This window comes from Dama dama, chromosome 9, assembly GCF_033118175.1.
Source record: "Dama dama isolate Ldn47 chromosome 9, ASM3311817v1, whole genome shotgun sequence".
Classification (NCBI taxonomy): Eukaryota; Metazoa; Chordata; class Mammalia; order Artiodactyla; family Cervidae; genus Dama; species Dama dama.
In genome coordinates this window covers 24574023-24587745 of record NC_083689.1, presented here as the reverse complement: position 1 = coordinate 24587745, position 13723 = coordinate 24574023, and the positions used below count along the sequence as shown (strand labels likewise).

The 13723-nt window shown below is 55.6% G+C and overlaps 1 protein-coding gene across 1 annotated transcript in view; it reads left to right on the top strand.

Moving 5' to 3' along the window:
* TMPRSS9 (transmembrane serine protease 9) overlaps positions 1-10434 on the top strand; it is a 60565-nt gene extending 50131 nt beyond the window's left edge. Inside the window, exons 13-19 of the mRNA XM_061150746.1 lie at positions 159-430; positions 984-1120; positions 3293-3686; positions 5635-5806; positions 6399-6664; positions 6777-6913; positions 7380-10434. Coding sequence (XP_061006729.1) covers positions 159-430; positions 984-1120; positions 3293-3686; positions 5635-5806; positions 6399-6664; positions 6777-6913; positions 7380-7541 — 1540 coding nt within the window. The 3' untranslated portion in view covers positions 7542-10434. The remainder of the gene's footprint in view (positions 1-158; positions 431-983; positions 1121-3292; positions 3687-5634; positions 5807-6398; positions 6665-6776; positions 6914-7379) is intronic.
* The last annotated feature ends 3289 nt before the right edge of the window (positions 10435-13723 follow it).

Genomic DNA, 13723 nt, shown 5'->3' with positions numbered 1-13723 from the left:
GGGGCCTCTCACGCCTTCTTGTCCCAGAAGGAAATGAGGCCCGGGGTCAAGGGGCTCCCTGCCTTACCCTCCCTGGGGCCTGGGGCCCCCAGCTCTGCCTGGTGCCCTGGGGGCTGCAGAGGTGGGGGCGGGGAGTCTGAGCGGCCCCTTCCCGGCAGCACGAAGCTGGAGCTGGTGTGGGCCCAGCTGGGCACCGCGTCCCTGTCGGGTGTTGGCGGGAGCCCCGTGAAGGTGGGGCTCAGGCGGGTGGTGCTGCACCCCCAGTACAACCCCAGCATCCTGGACTTCGACGTGGCCGTGCTGGAGCTGGCCAAGCCTTTGGTCTTCAACAAGTACGTGCAGCCCGTCTGCCTGCCGCTGGCCATCCAGAAGTTCCCTGTGGGCCGCAAGTGTGTGATCTCCGGGTGGGGCAACACGCAGGAGGGCAACGGTGAGCTCCCCATGCCCCCTGGCCTGGGGCTCTGATCCCCCTGCTTGCAGACCACTCACCTTTCCACTACCTCAGGGTTTCAAACTCTGGCCTAAGGCAGCTGCTTTTTATTTTATTACGTTTTATTGGCACACAGCCACACCCACTCACTCATAGGTGGCCCCCTGGGGCAGCAAACGCAGAGTTGAGTGGTCTCCATGGAGACTGGCCCATAAAGTGGAATGTATCTACTGTGTGGCTCTTTATGGAAAAAAGTTGGGGGACCCTTGTTATACCATGCATAGGCCCCCACCAAGAGTTAATGCCTCCTTTGAAATCTGAGTAGCCCCCCTGCAGGGCACCCAAGGTGCTAAGGAACCCGCTTGTGGGCCGTGGTGAGGTTTGTGGGCTCTGGGGTCTACCTCTGTCTCGCTATGTGACTTTACACACGTCCCTGCAAGGACACGAGCCTCCGTGCCTCCCTCTGGGTGGGGGCGGCTGTGGTCAGAGTGAAGCCCTCACCTAACAGTGACCCTCTGTAAGTGGCCCTGGTGGGTGCCCCTTGTCTTGGCAGCCACCAAGCCTGACCTCCTGCAGCGGGCGTCCGTGGGCATCATCGACCACAAGGCGTGTAGCGCCCTCTACAACTTCTCGCTCACGGACAGGATGATCTGCGCCGGCTTCCTGGAGGGCAAGGTGGATTCCTGCCAGGTGAGTTCTGGAGGGACCCGGCCGAGAGGGACCGCGACAAGTCCTGATTTTAAGGGCTGCCTAGCACATGTTAACTGAGAAAACATGGGTATGTAAATGACCACCCTGTCACACCTGACATGTGGGTGACCCGTTTTTTTAAATTTTTTTCCATTTATTTTTAGGGTGACCCATTTTTAAGGGGAAACCAATTGGATCCAGAACATAAAAAGCTAGCTAGACCACCATGCAATCAGGGCCAGAGACACAGGGAAAAGAAGTCCAGGGAACGCCCTGGCCTAAGGCTCAATCCCTGGTTAGGGAACTGAGATTCCAGAAACCACACGGTGTGGCAAAATAAATATAAAAAAATATAAAGAGAAAAAAATTCACAGACCAGTGTTACTTAGAAGCATAGACACAAAAAAGCCTAACGAAAAGCAAATCCAATCCACTAGGGTATTATAAGGAAAAACATCACAACCAAGATGAGCTGATCTCCAAAAGCTCGACTCCATTAATGTCATTCAATGCATTTGTACTTTGAAGAGGAGACATAGGATCACCTTCAAAATCAGAAGAAAAGCATCTGAAATATAACAGAAACCTACAGCAAACATGTAAAATCTTCATTTTATTGGTGTGTAGTTGATTTACAATGTGTTAGTTTCTGATATACAGCAAAGCGACTCAGTTATATATGCATACATTCTTTTCATATTCTTTTCCATTATAATTTCAAGATACTGAATATAGTTCCCCACACTATACAGTAAACCCTTAATCTATTTTATATATAGTCAGTCCAGTCGCTCAAGTTTAGCATCTATTAATGCCAAACTCCTAGTTTATCCCTCCCTGACCCTTTCCCCTGTGGCAACCACAAGTGCATTCTCCGTGAGTCTGTTTTTATAAGTTTACTTGTGTTGTATTTTAGATTCCACATATAAGTGATACATGATATTCGTCTTTCTGACTTACCTCACTTGGTGTGATCATCTCTGCCTCCAAGCATGTTGCTGCAAATGACATTTCATTCTTTTTTGTGGCCGAGTAATAGTCAATTGTATACACATACCACATCATCTTTATCCAGTCCTGTCAGTGGACATTCAGGTTGCTTACGTGTCTTGGATATTGTGAACAGTGCTGCTGTGAACTTCGGTGTGCATGTATCCTTTTCCAGTTAGATTTTTCATCTTTCCTGTATGTATGGTCCAGGAATGGGACTGCTACATCATATGGCGACTCTCATTTTTTAAGGACCCTCCCTACTGTTCAGTGGCTGCACTCATCTACAGTCTCAGCAACAGCCTAAGAGGGTTTCCTTTTCTCCACATCCTTTCCAGCATGTTGTTATCTGTAGATTTTTTAAAAATATGATGGCCATCCTGACTGGTGTGAGGTGATACCTCAATTGTTTTATTTTTTCCATTGTAGTTTTGATTTCCATTTTTCTAGTAATTAGTGATGTTGGAACATCTTTTCATGTTCTTACTGGCCATTTGTCTCTTTGGGCAAATGTCTATTTAGGTGTTCTGCCCATTTTTTGATGGGGTTATCTTATAGCGCTGAGTTTGTGTATTTTGGAGATTAAGCCCTTGTCAGTTGCATCACTTGCAAATATTCTCTCCCATTCTATAGGTTTTTCATTTTATGCTTTGCTGTGCAAAAGCTTGTTAAGTGTGATTAGATCCCATTTGTTTAGTTTTGCTTTTATTTTTCTTGCCTTGGGAGACTGACCTGAGAAAACATTGGTAAGATTTACGTTTTGCCTATGTTAACACGCTTCTAGGAGTTTTATGGTGTCATGCCTTACACTTAAGTCTTTAAGCCATTTTCAGTTTATTTTCGTGTAGGGAGTGAGGTTGTGTTCTAACTTCATTGATTTACATGTGGTTGTCCAGCTTTCCCAGCACCACTTGCCTCTTTTTCCCACTTTATATTATTCCTTAGGAGGGCTGTTTTTTCTTCAGGGTTTTCTGATGTTTTGTTGCCAAGGCAAAAGAGCGAGCCATCTCAGCTCAGAGGGGTGACCTGCTCCGGGTCACACAAGGTCCCGCAGCCCTGTGTGGGTGTGAGGCTGGCTCCACTGAGGAGCCGCTTCCACTTGTGGGCATGTGGGAGGGTCTGGCAGCACCTCCACAGTGAGGATGCTGGGTGCTCAGCCAGCCCTTTGTCTTTCCTTTCCAGGGTGACTCCGGGGGACCCCTGGCCTGTGAGGAGACACCCGGTGTGTTTTATCTGGCTGGGATCGTGAGCTGGGGCATTGGCTGTGCACAGGTCAAGAAGCCAGGAGTGTACACCCGCATCACCCAGCTCAAAGGCTGGATCCTGGCCACCATGTCCTCCCACTCACTCCCCATGGCCCCGCTGCCCGCCACGACGCCCACCAGCAGACATACCACCAGGACGACGACAGGCCTCACGGTCCCGGGAGTCATGGCCAGCACACCCACTCCCCGGGCCACCAGCAGGGTGACCAGTCAACCTGCCGACAGGACCACCACTGCTATAACCTCCACCCCAAGGGGGCAGACAGCACTGCCCCCGACTCCAAAGACCACGGTGGGCGCCCAGCTCCCAGGTACCCGGGGAGATGGAGTGGCGCGTGTGGGTGGTGGGTTATTGTGTGGGGCTGTCGTGGGGCTGCGTCACCGTGGCCTAGTTGGGGGCCTGAGATATTTGTCATCTCCCGGTGCTGGAAGCTGGAGTCGGAGATGGCAGTGTGGGCAGGTGGCTGCCTTCTCCCCCATCCTCAGGCAGTCTCCCCTCTGTGGGTGTCTGTGTCCTAATCCCCTATTATAAGGACCCCAGTCGTACCAGTTAGGACCCACCCTATTATTAAAAACCTCATTTTACTGTAATCATCTCTGAACACAGTCCCATCCTGGGGGTCAGGACTTCCACTTAGGAATTTCGGAGGGGAGAGAAGTCACCCCATCGTGGACCCCGACCATGCAGACGCACATGTTAATGGCCAGTCCCACAGGTCCTGTCAGGGTCTAAGTGGGGACAGCTCGACAGTAAGTGGCCGAATATGTCATGACAGAAAATGCGGCCTTCAGCTTGTGTCTGGGCCATTGAGTTCATTCTTATTAATCAGAAACATACAAAACTGCTGTGTTTGTGGGTCAAAAATAAAAGCCCCATCAACCATAGGCAGTTTTCTATGGCAGTGTCCCAGGCTTTGGGGGAGAATGGGGCCTGTCCCCATCCCCGCCAACCCCTACATTCACAGAGCCCAGGCAGCCTGAATCCCCATAGACCTGCACCCACAAAGTCAGGTTTATGGACTCACTACAAGGCAGACCACACCCCAAAGAACCATGGGGAGAGACTCACCAGAGAGGCCAGCGCTGTGGGGTGTGGGGACAGAGCGGGTGCTGGGCATGCCAGAGTGAGCCCAGAGCCAAGCAGACCACGTGTGTGTGTTGAGTGTGGTGGGGGTATCTGCACCCCATGCCTTCTGGCCCCCACTCAGGGACCACAAGATTAAGACACAGGTGGGACGTCGAGCCCAGAGCCCCTGAGAATCAAGTCAGAGTCTCTGTGATGACTCTGGATCCAAGGGGACCTCTGCTGGCTGCAATTCCCGCCAGCTGCTCAGAGGAGGGTGTTGATACTTAGAGCTGCAGTGTGCCCTCGGAAAAACACTGCATCCTGTTAACTCTGTGGCTGGGTCTGGTCTCCAGCCTGGTGACGCTTATGAAATTTTCCAATAGCTACAGTTCTTACCGTGGGGCCGAGAGGTGGAGGGAGCCCTGGAATGGCACATTTTGTTCCACGTGGGGGTAGTGTTTCCAGGAGAGGGGTGCAGCTTCGGCCAAATTCTCCAGGCCCCTGGTCCTGGGCAAGCTCCAGATGGGGTCAGATGGGCCAAGGTGGTGGTGTGCTGGTGGGGAAGGAGGCAGGTGGCCCCCATCTGTCGCCACCTCCAGGTGAGGGCACAGCCCTCCTGCTCCCTGCAGTGTCTATATCTGCGGGGGCGGGGAGGGAAACAGCTGGGTGGTGGGGACAGGATCAGATATGTAACCTGAGCGTCCTACTCTCTTGTTCTGAGGGTGCGCCTTGTGCTGGGGGTGGGGGGTCCACAGGATGGGGGACACCCTGGGAAGGACACTGGGTCACGGGACTCGGGTAAAGAGCCCATTGCTGGCATCCAGGAAGACAGGCAGAGCCTCCTGGGAAGCCGCTGGGTGTGCAAGGGCTTGGGAGCAGCAGGAAACTGGACTCCTGGGGACCGAAGGCTGCCTGGGAGGAGTCGAGATGGGAGGGGATCCTGGCACCGAGCCCCGGCACCAAGGCTAAGGGTACAGGAAACAAATGCATTTCAAACATCTGAGACCACAAGAGGCGCTGGCAGGACCAAGCGCCAGGCCCCGTGTCCCGTGGGTGGGGCGTTTTCCTGAGGTGGGTCTCCCATCCCACGCCTCCTCCCTAGCACAGCCACGCAGGGCTCCATGGTGGGGCGGGACAGTTGGCACGGAGGAGGCGCGGGCCCTCCAACCAGCGAGCACCTGCCTCTCCCGCAGACTGCGGTCTGGCGCCGGCTGCGGCGCTGACCCGGATCGTGGGTGGCAGCGCTGCGGGCCGCGGGGAGTGGCCGTGGCAAGTGAGCCTGTGGCTGCGGCGGCGGGAGCACCGCTGCGGGGCTGTGCTGGTGGCCGAGAGGTGGCTGCTGTCAGCGGCGCACTGCTTCGACGTGTGAGTCCCAAAGGTCCCAGCCCACATCAGTGGTTCACCAATAGCAGCCCCCGAAAATTTGAAGCATGGCGCCTCCGCCCGGAACGCCTTTTCTCAACACCCGCAGCCCCAGGCCCCTTCTTCGCGCAAACCTCCCCTGCCCACCCACCACCGCCCCCACCAAATGCGGGAGTGGGGGTGGGGGCCTCCGGCTAGGTCTCCGGTGTCAGTGAGACACTTCCATCCCCAGCCAAAATGGCTTGGACCGGCACCACCCTAAAGGCCCTCCAAGGTGAGAGGAGGGTCCCCTTCCTGGCAGGGTGCCCAGGAGGAGGGCCCGGCCAGGGTTCCTGCCCTCCATGGTAACACCCATCTCGGGATGCGCCTCACAGTGCCGAGGTGGGAGCGGTTGGGAGGTAGGACGGGGGTCCTCTAGCCACCAGAACCCCAACATTAGGTGGGAACGGACACAGCTTGTAGTGGCACCTCAGTGCCTGCTGGCCCCTTTCATCCTCCCCCCTATTCCAGGAAAGAGACATTCAACCGAGAGAGATCAGGTGCCGGCCACGGGTGCAGGGGACCCGGGCGGACGCCTATCCTTCACATCCCACAGCTACGGGGACCCCAAGCAGTGGGCAGCCTTCCTGGGCACGCCGTTCCTGAGCGGCGCTGACGGGCAGCTGGAGCGCGTGGCGCGCATCCACAAGCACCCCTTCTACAACCTCTACACACTCGACTACGACGTGGCACTGCTTGAGCTGGCGGGGCCAGTACGCCGCAGCCGCCTGGTGCGGCCCATCTGCCTGCCCGAGCCGGCCCCGCGGCTCCCCGACGGCACACGCTGCGTCATTACAGGCTGGGGCTCCGTGCGCGAAGGAGGTAGGCGCAGCCGCCCCTCCTGGGGCGTCAGAAAGAACCCCACCCGGAGCCCCACTGTGGTAGCGGGTGGGCGCATGGCCTTACCGAGTCCCGCCTTACCGCTCGCCTGCAGGCTCGATGGCCAGGCAGCTGCAGAAGGCGGCCGTGCGGCTGCTCAGCGAGCAGACCTGCCGCCGCTTCTACCCGGTGCAGATCAGCAGCCGCATGCTGTGCGCTGGCTTCCCGCAGGGAGGCGTGGACAGCTGCTCGGTGAGCACACTGCAACTGAACCGGCCCCCTGGCCACACCGTCAAACCCAAAGCCCCTCAGCCGGGCCCCACCTCCTCAAACAGGCCACTTTGGCTCTGTGGAGTTTCCACTGAACCCCGCCTTGGTGGACACCTCTAGAGAGCCAGGTTCCACCCCACTGCATCCTCCCCCAGCCAGGTAGAGGGTTAGGAGCAGCGGGGTAGAGGCCGTGTCTTCTCCAGGCCCACCAGGCAGCTGTCCACCAACGTCTGCCAGCCGGATGAAAGCTCACCTGAGCACTGAACCCATTTCTCAGATGGCAGTGAGGCTCTCCCAGGGGCGAGGACTATGACTTACCTTCTCCCAGGGGCGAGGACTATGACTTACCTGGGGTCACAGAGGTCAGGCCAGCCCACCCTTGGCTGCTGGGGGGGTGGGGGGGGGAGTACTGCGCACTCTGAGTACCCTTCCTCTCTCCCCTCCTCAGGGTGACGCCGGGGGACCCCTGGCCTGCAGGGAGCCCTCTGGCCGCTGGGTGCTAACTGGGGTCACCAGCTGGGGTTACGGCTGTGGGCGGCCCCAGTTCCCGGGCGTGTACACCCGGGTGGCTGCTGTCAGAGGCTGGATCGGGCAGAACATCCAGGAGTGACCACCACGTGGCTGCCCAGACCTGGACCAGAGAAGTGGAGGTGGTGGGTGGGGGGCTGTGGGTAATAAGGGTGCAGCTGAGTTGCATATTTTGTTCCAATAAACACAGCCCCTCGTCTGTAGCCTGCTGGCTCGGCACCTCCGTGTCACAGCAATGACCAACTGCCCGCCCCTCACATGGGGCCTAAAGGGGGAGGGATGGGGGCACTTCAGGGATAGGCCCACCCCCAGCCTCCGGGCAGCCTGTCTGCAGGCTCCCCTTTACATGAACAACACTCCCTGTCACCTGGGAGCCCAGGGTCGCTTGGGAAAGAAGGGGAGGGGTGCTGACACCAGTCCCCACAGGGGCCCCAGCAGGGAAGACACACAGGGTCCCCCCACCCCACACCGACCCTCCCTCAGCGATCTGTCTCCAGGAGGTCAGAGCATAGAAGGAGCCTGGCCACAACCACAGGTCCAAACCCTGATTCTATGCTCAGGCGTGCGGCTGCCTGACCTGGGCGCGGCCAGAGCTGCTCTGGGTCTTTGCTCGCAACCCTCAGCCCCGACCCTGAGGAAGGTCCCTGCTCCCAACCCTGACTCCCCCACCTTCAGCAGGAGAGAACACAACCTGTAAGTTAAAGGGTCCTGAGATAAGAAACGAAGCTACACCCACACAAATGGCAACACATGGCACCTCCACCAGACCGAGTTGCAATGGACGCTCACTTTACATCAGCACGTTAGATGCCGCACCCACCGGAGGCCAGGACCAGATATTAGGGGTCAAAAAGGGCAACCAGGTTGGCCCCCCTCAAAAAAGCCCTGCCCTTCAGGGAGACTAGTACACATGCCTCCCCAACGTCAGCCTCTCTCCCCCTCCCTTTAAAATTAAATCCCTTTGGCCAGGTGGGGGAGAAGTTTACGGTGAACTAAGCTCCTGATCCCCCATTCTCTGGTCACTGAATAAAGCTCCTGCTGTGTCCATCTCAGCTTCGGTCTCCTTATTCACCTACTGGAACCTGAAGAGAAAGAACCTCCCCTGAAGCAGAGAGCTGTGGTCGGGAGACCAGGGTCCACACTATTTAGTTTGGTTACAGACTGGCACACATGTGGGGTCCACGCCCTCCTGTAACTAAGGGCTTACTCACTGACACAGGGTGGACAAGACCAGCTAAACAACCGGGTAGCTCTGAGCCCCTCTGGCCAGTGAGAGCTACTGAACTCATCCTGAGACCTAAGAGCAGCCGAGGGTCAAGCAGAGCGCCCCCCAGGTGAAGAATGTCCCCACCCCAGCACACCTACAGCAAGGCTGCTGCTCGTTGCAGATCGGGGCCATGTCCAGTGGGACTGGAAACTTCCAGTCGCTGACATCAGAGGGGACCTTATCACCTCAGCCCTCTCCCACAGCATCTCTGCTCCCAGCCTCACGAGGACTGGGTCAGATTTCAGGCAGAGCACCTAGACCACGTTGTGGATGCCGGATGTGGTGGGAGCAGCATCACCAGCTAGCCAGCAAGGCCCCAGGGAGCTGGAGACAGACTAGAAGCAAGGGCTCCCGGGAGGCTGGGGAGGGGGATTGTGTGTGCATGTGTGTGTGACCAAGCTGCCAGACAAGCAGAATGGCCACTGGGGGGCACCCTCCATAGCTGGACATCACCGCCACTAACACAGAACTCATGACCTTTTGAATTGTCACCTGGCCCCAGTATAAACCGGCGGAGGGGGAGAGATGCCCAGCCATGCTCTCTAAATCCTAACACCATTTCCCAACTTCTCTACCGCCAGCATCTGAAGAACATGGGCCAAGACCTCATTCCAGTTTCTCACTGTGTTACGCATGAAATGTGGGGTTACTTCTAACCTCACTTCTGGTATTGGGGCCCCAGCCTGAGGGTCCTCATGGCCTCCTCCCCCACCAAGGACTGTGTTCCCCTTCCGCCGGCTCACCCAGGAGTCCTGAGTCATCTATCCCACCTCTCCTGGTTCCCATGCCTTCTATTCTCTCCAACCCCTATCTCTCCGCACCTCCTAGGGGGATCAGTCCATGGCACGCCCACCCTCCGGGCTCAGTAGGCAACTCCCCCCTTGGGAGGTCCCCAGCGGAGGGAGCAGTGTGACCGACTGAAAGGACAGATCCAAGGGTTTGAAGGGGACCCTAAAAGAGTCCTTCTTAATTTAGTCCAGGGAATATTCCAAACCTGTTTCCCCGCTTGGTGACATTCTATCCTCCTGGGGAAGAAAAGGCACTGATTATAACTAATACAAAGGAGAAAGCTGATAAGACCCATCAAAGTCATGCCGGACACGCTCTGTGGTGTGTTAGTTGCTTAATTGTGTCCGACTCTTTGCAACCCCATGGGCCATATAGCCTGCCAGGCTCCTCTGTCCATGGGATTTCCCAGGCAAGGATACTGGAATGGGTTGCCATTTCCTTCTCCAGGGAAATCTTCCCAACCCAGGGATTGAACCCAGGTCTCCTGCACTGCAGGCGGATTCTTTACTGTCTGAGCAACCAGGGAAGCCCAGACCAGCCTGGAATTCAGGCTGTTTTCAACACGGACCCCAGGTGGGACCATCGAGAGGAAGACAGCCAGCAGCACCTCACTCTCGGGGATGTGATTTGTAGGGTTCCTGGAATGCCTCAGGGAATGCTTTTGCGTGTACATGAACGTGAACCTAGGGTCAGTGGATGGGCAGGCCATTCTTAACAACTTACTGACCACAGGTGGATGAATGCATCTTTGGTTACCCGAACAGTATTGACTGGAGATGTTTCAATATTCACTTACATAACAAATCACTGGCCACAGACATTAGTTCCTCAAAAATCCCTTGGTTAATAATGTGCAAAGTCCCATTTGACTTTCCAGAATGTCCCAGACATTAGAACATTACAGAAGCTGGAGACAGGGCCCCCCATGCCCACTTCCCAGGGGTGGAATCAGCCTTTAGGGTGTTCAACAACTGGGATATGGAGGCAGATGCCAAGGAAGACAGACGAGCAGAACCAACAGCCAGTAACCTGGCTTTAGCGATTGGTCCCCCTAAAGGGACTATGTGATATCAATGAGTCGCCCTGGCTTCCAAAGACCACAGTGGGGAGCAGAACTCAAAGCCAGTCATCACGCACAAGGCCTGCAGCAGGGCCGCTGGAAGGGGGATGACCCAAATGTCTTGAAGCAAGCCCAGGGGACCACCTCAACCTGGTTCATCCTTGCCGGTTGCACACACTTAAGAGGACTGAAGGTGCCCAGGAAACTCCCTGGAGAAGCCTTGGCTGCCTGACCATGGGGGCAAAACGGTGGACTTTCTAGTGGACATGGGGCCCGACTATGTCTTGAACACTTGACAGGATAGAATGAGTGAAGATAAATGCAGAATGACGGGAGTGCAGGGGAAGCTACAGGAACAGAGTTCCTGAGTGCAACTCGGGAGAGGGTCATCTCACTCTTTATGTGTCTTGGAACACCTGCTTTCTCTAACATGGAAAGACATACTATAGAAACTGGAGGCTATGGTTTATCTCCGAGCAAACACCTCAACACTGAAACACCTTTGACTGTGGATTCGCTTGTTCTGTCACCCAAGTGCTATTGCCGTTTGCCATTTTTTTTTGGGGGGGAGCACTGAGCAGCATGTGGAATCTTAGTTCCCCACCAGGGATCAAACCCCTGCCCTGTGCCCTGGAAGTGAAGAGCACTACTCACTGGACCACTGGGGAAAGCGGCTTCACCAATGGCCTAATTAATCTCGAGGGGGTTAGTCCCTCTGTATGGTGCCGAGATCAAAGCAGTCAATCCTAAAGGAAATCAACCCTGAATAATCACTGGAAGGACTGATGCTGAAGCTCCAAAATTTTGGCCACCTGATGCGAAGAACTGACTCATTTGGAAAAGACCCTGACGCTGGGAAAGACTGAGGGCAGGAGAAGAAGGGGACGACAGAGGATGAGGTGGGTGAATGGACATGAGTTTAAGCAAACTCTGACAGTGAAGGACAGGGAAGCCTGGCGTGCTGCAGTCCATGGGCTCGCAAAAAGTTGCATACGACTTAGTGACTAAACAGCAAGAAGCTAAGGATTGTAGGGACCTCGAGTCAGAATAGGAAGTATTCTCCAATGAGTGGTGTGTGTGTGCTAAATCGTTTCAGTAGTGTCCAACTCTGCAACCCTATGGCTATAGCCCACCAGGCTCCTGTCCATGGGATTCTCTGGGCAAGGAGACTTGAATGGGTCGCCATTCCCTCCTCCAGGGATCTTCCCCACCCAGGCATGACCCCCGCCGAGTCTCATGTCTCCTGCACTGGCAGATGTGTTCCTTACGACCAGTGCCACCCGATGAGTGGATGACATTCTGCCAGTCCATCAAAGAGCTGTCTGCCACAGCACAGTTAACGTTGTTAATATCCTGGCTGAGAGAGGACCTCAAGTTTCAAAGGAGAAAGCCCAACCCTCCCCCAGCAGGCAGAGCTCATCATCGCAGAAGGGCCCAGGGCACAGTCGAGGGAGAGGAGAGAGGGGCCTTGTCAGAGGGCACCCTCAGTACAAGAAAGCAGCTCTGGCGTTTCCTGGGATGGCCGGGCTCTGTTGTATAGGGATCCCTAACTTTAGCTTAGATTACTAAGCTCTGGTATGAACAATTAAAAGCGAGGGCCCATGGAGAACAAAATGGCAACCCACTCTAGTATTCTTGGCCTGAGACATGCACGGACAGAGGAGCCTGGCCGGCTAGTCCATGGGGTCGCAGAGTCGGACACAGCTGAGCACAAAACGCCCAGCAGATTGCAAAGACTTTAATATGAGAAAGAAATGTTAAACGTCTCAAGAATAAATCTTTAAAAAAAAAAAAAAAGGGAAGGACCAGGCTTCCTTGGGGGCTCACTGGTAAAGAATCCAATGCAGGAAACACAGGATCCATCCCTGGTCTGGGGAAGGTCCCACACGCCAGGGCAACTAAGCCCCTGCGCCATAACCACTGAGCGAGCCAGGGGCCGCACCTGCTGAAGCACATGCCCTCTGGAGTCCGAGCTCCGTAACAAGAGCAAGTGCAAGGAGAAACCCGTGCGCTGCAGCTGAGAAGTCCCCGCTCTCCCCAAAGAGAAAAGCCCACGCAGCAACGAAGACCCAGCACAGCCAAAAATAAACAAAGACAAATTTTTAAAAAGTGAAGGAGCCTGACCCTTTAGAGTGGACCCGACTGTGAAAAAGTGCTCCTGGGACTGAAAAGGCCTCCCACGGGAGTCCCCACGTTAGCTTCACGGGACCCAAGCAGCTGCTCCATCCACATGCATGTGCGCGCGCGTGTGCACACACGCGGAAGAACTCACCAGGGGGGCACACGCACACACACACACAAGGAAGAACTCACCAGAGGAGCGCATGTGCACAACACACACACACACACACACACACACACACACACGGAAGAACTCACCAGGGGCGCCTCCCCACACCTGGGGCATCTGACTCAGGCTGCAGCCTATTCTGAGCAACTGGACCAAAGTTCTGAAGCATTGCCCTGTGCTCACAGGCTGTAGCTGTTAATTCTTGGCTCCTCAGAGAGGTGAGAATTAACCTCTGGGACAGCTCCTGACCATCTGGACCCCCCTCACCCCATGTCCTGCCCTTCATAAGGGGCGGGAGGCAGACAACCTGTTGGTGACGGAGGTCCTGCAATGTCCTCACCTCACCTGCCTGCACCCTCAGCCAGGTCCAAGGTTAATCCGCGATTGGGAGGAAGTCATGGGACAGGGTCACCCCCGGATTCTGGACCTGCAGAATCATCAGTGTTTCACCCATGGGAGGAGCGTCACAGAAGATGGAAATGCAAAGGAGGGCGTGCCCCGGGTCCATCACTCTAGCAGAGGACGCTACAGCTCTGCCCTCTGGCTGCTCTGCGTACAGGCCAGGGCACTAGAGTTGGGGAAAGGGCAAGCTGTCTGCAGCTACACTGACTCTAAAGCCAACGGAGGCAGCGGTCACTCACCACAGAGGCTACCAAGAGGGAGATGCAGGAATAACAAAAGGAATAACAGGGCAGACACAGCAGCTGAACAAGCGGGGCGGGGATCATGGACTTCGGTATGCTCCCATCTACACCCCAGAACAAAGGGAGCAGGCTTTCAGATGGTGATATCGTAAAAACCCTGAATGCCTGGGGTGGATGGTTAATGGTCACGGGCAGGTGATCCTCCTGTCGGCCA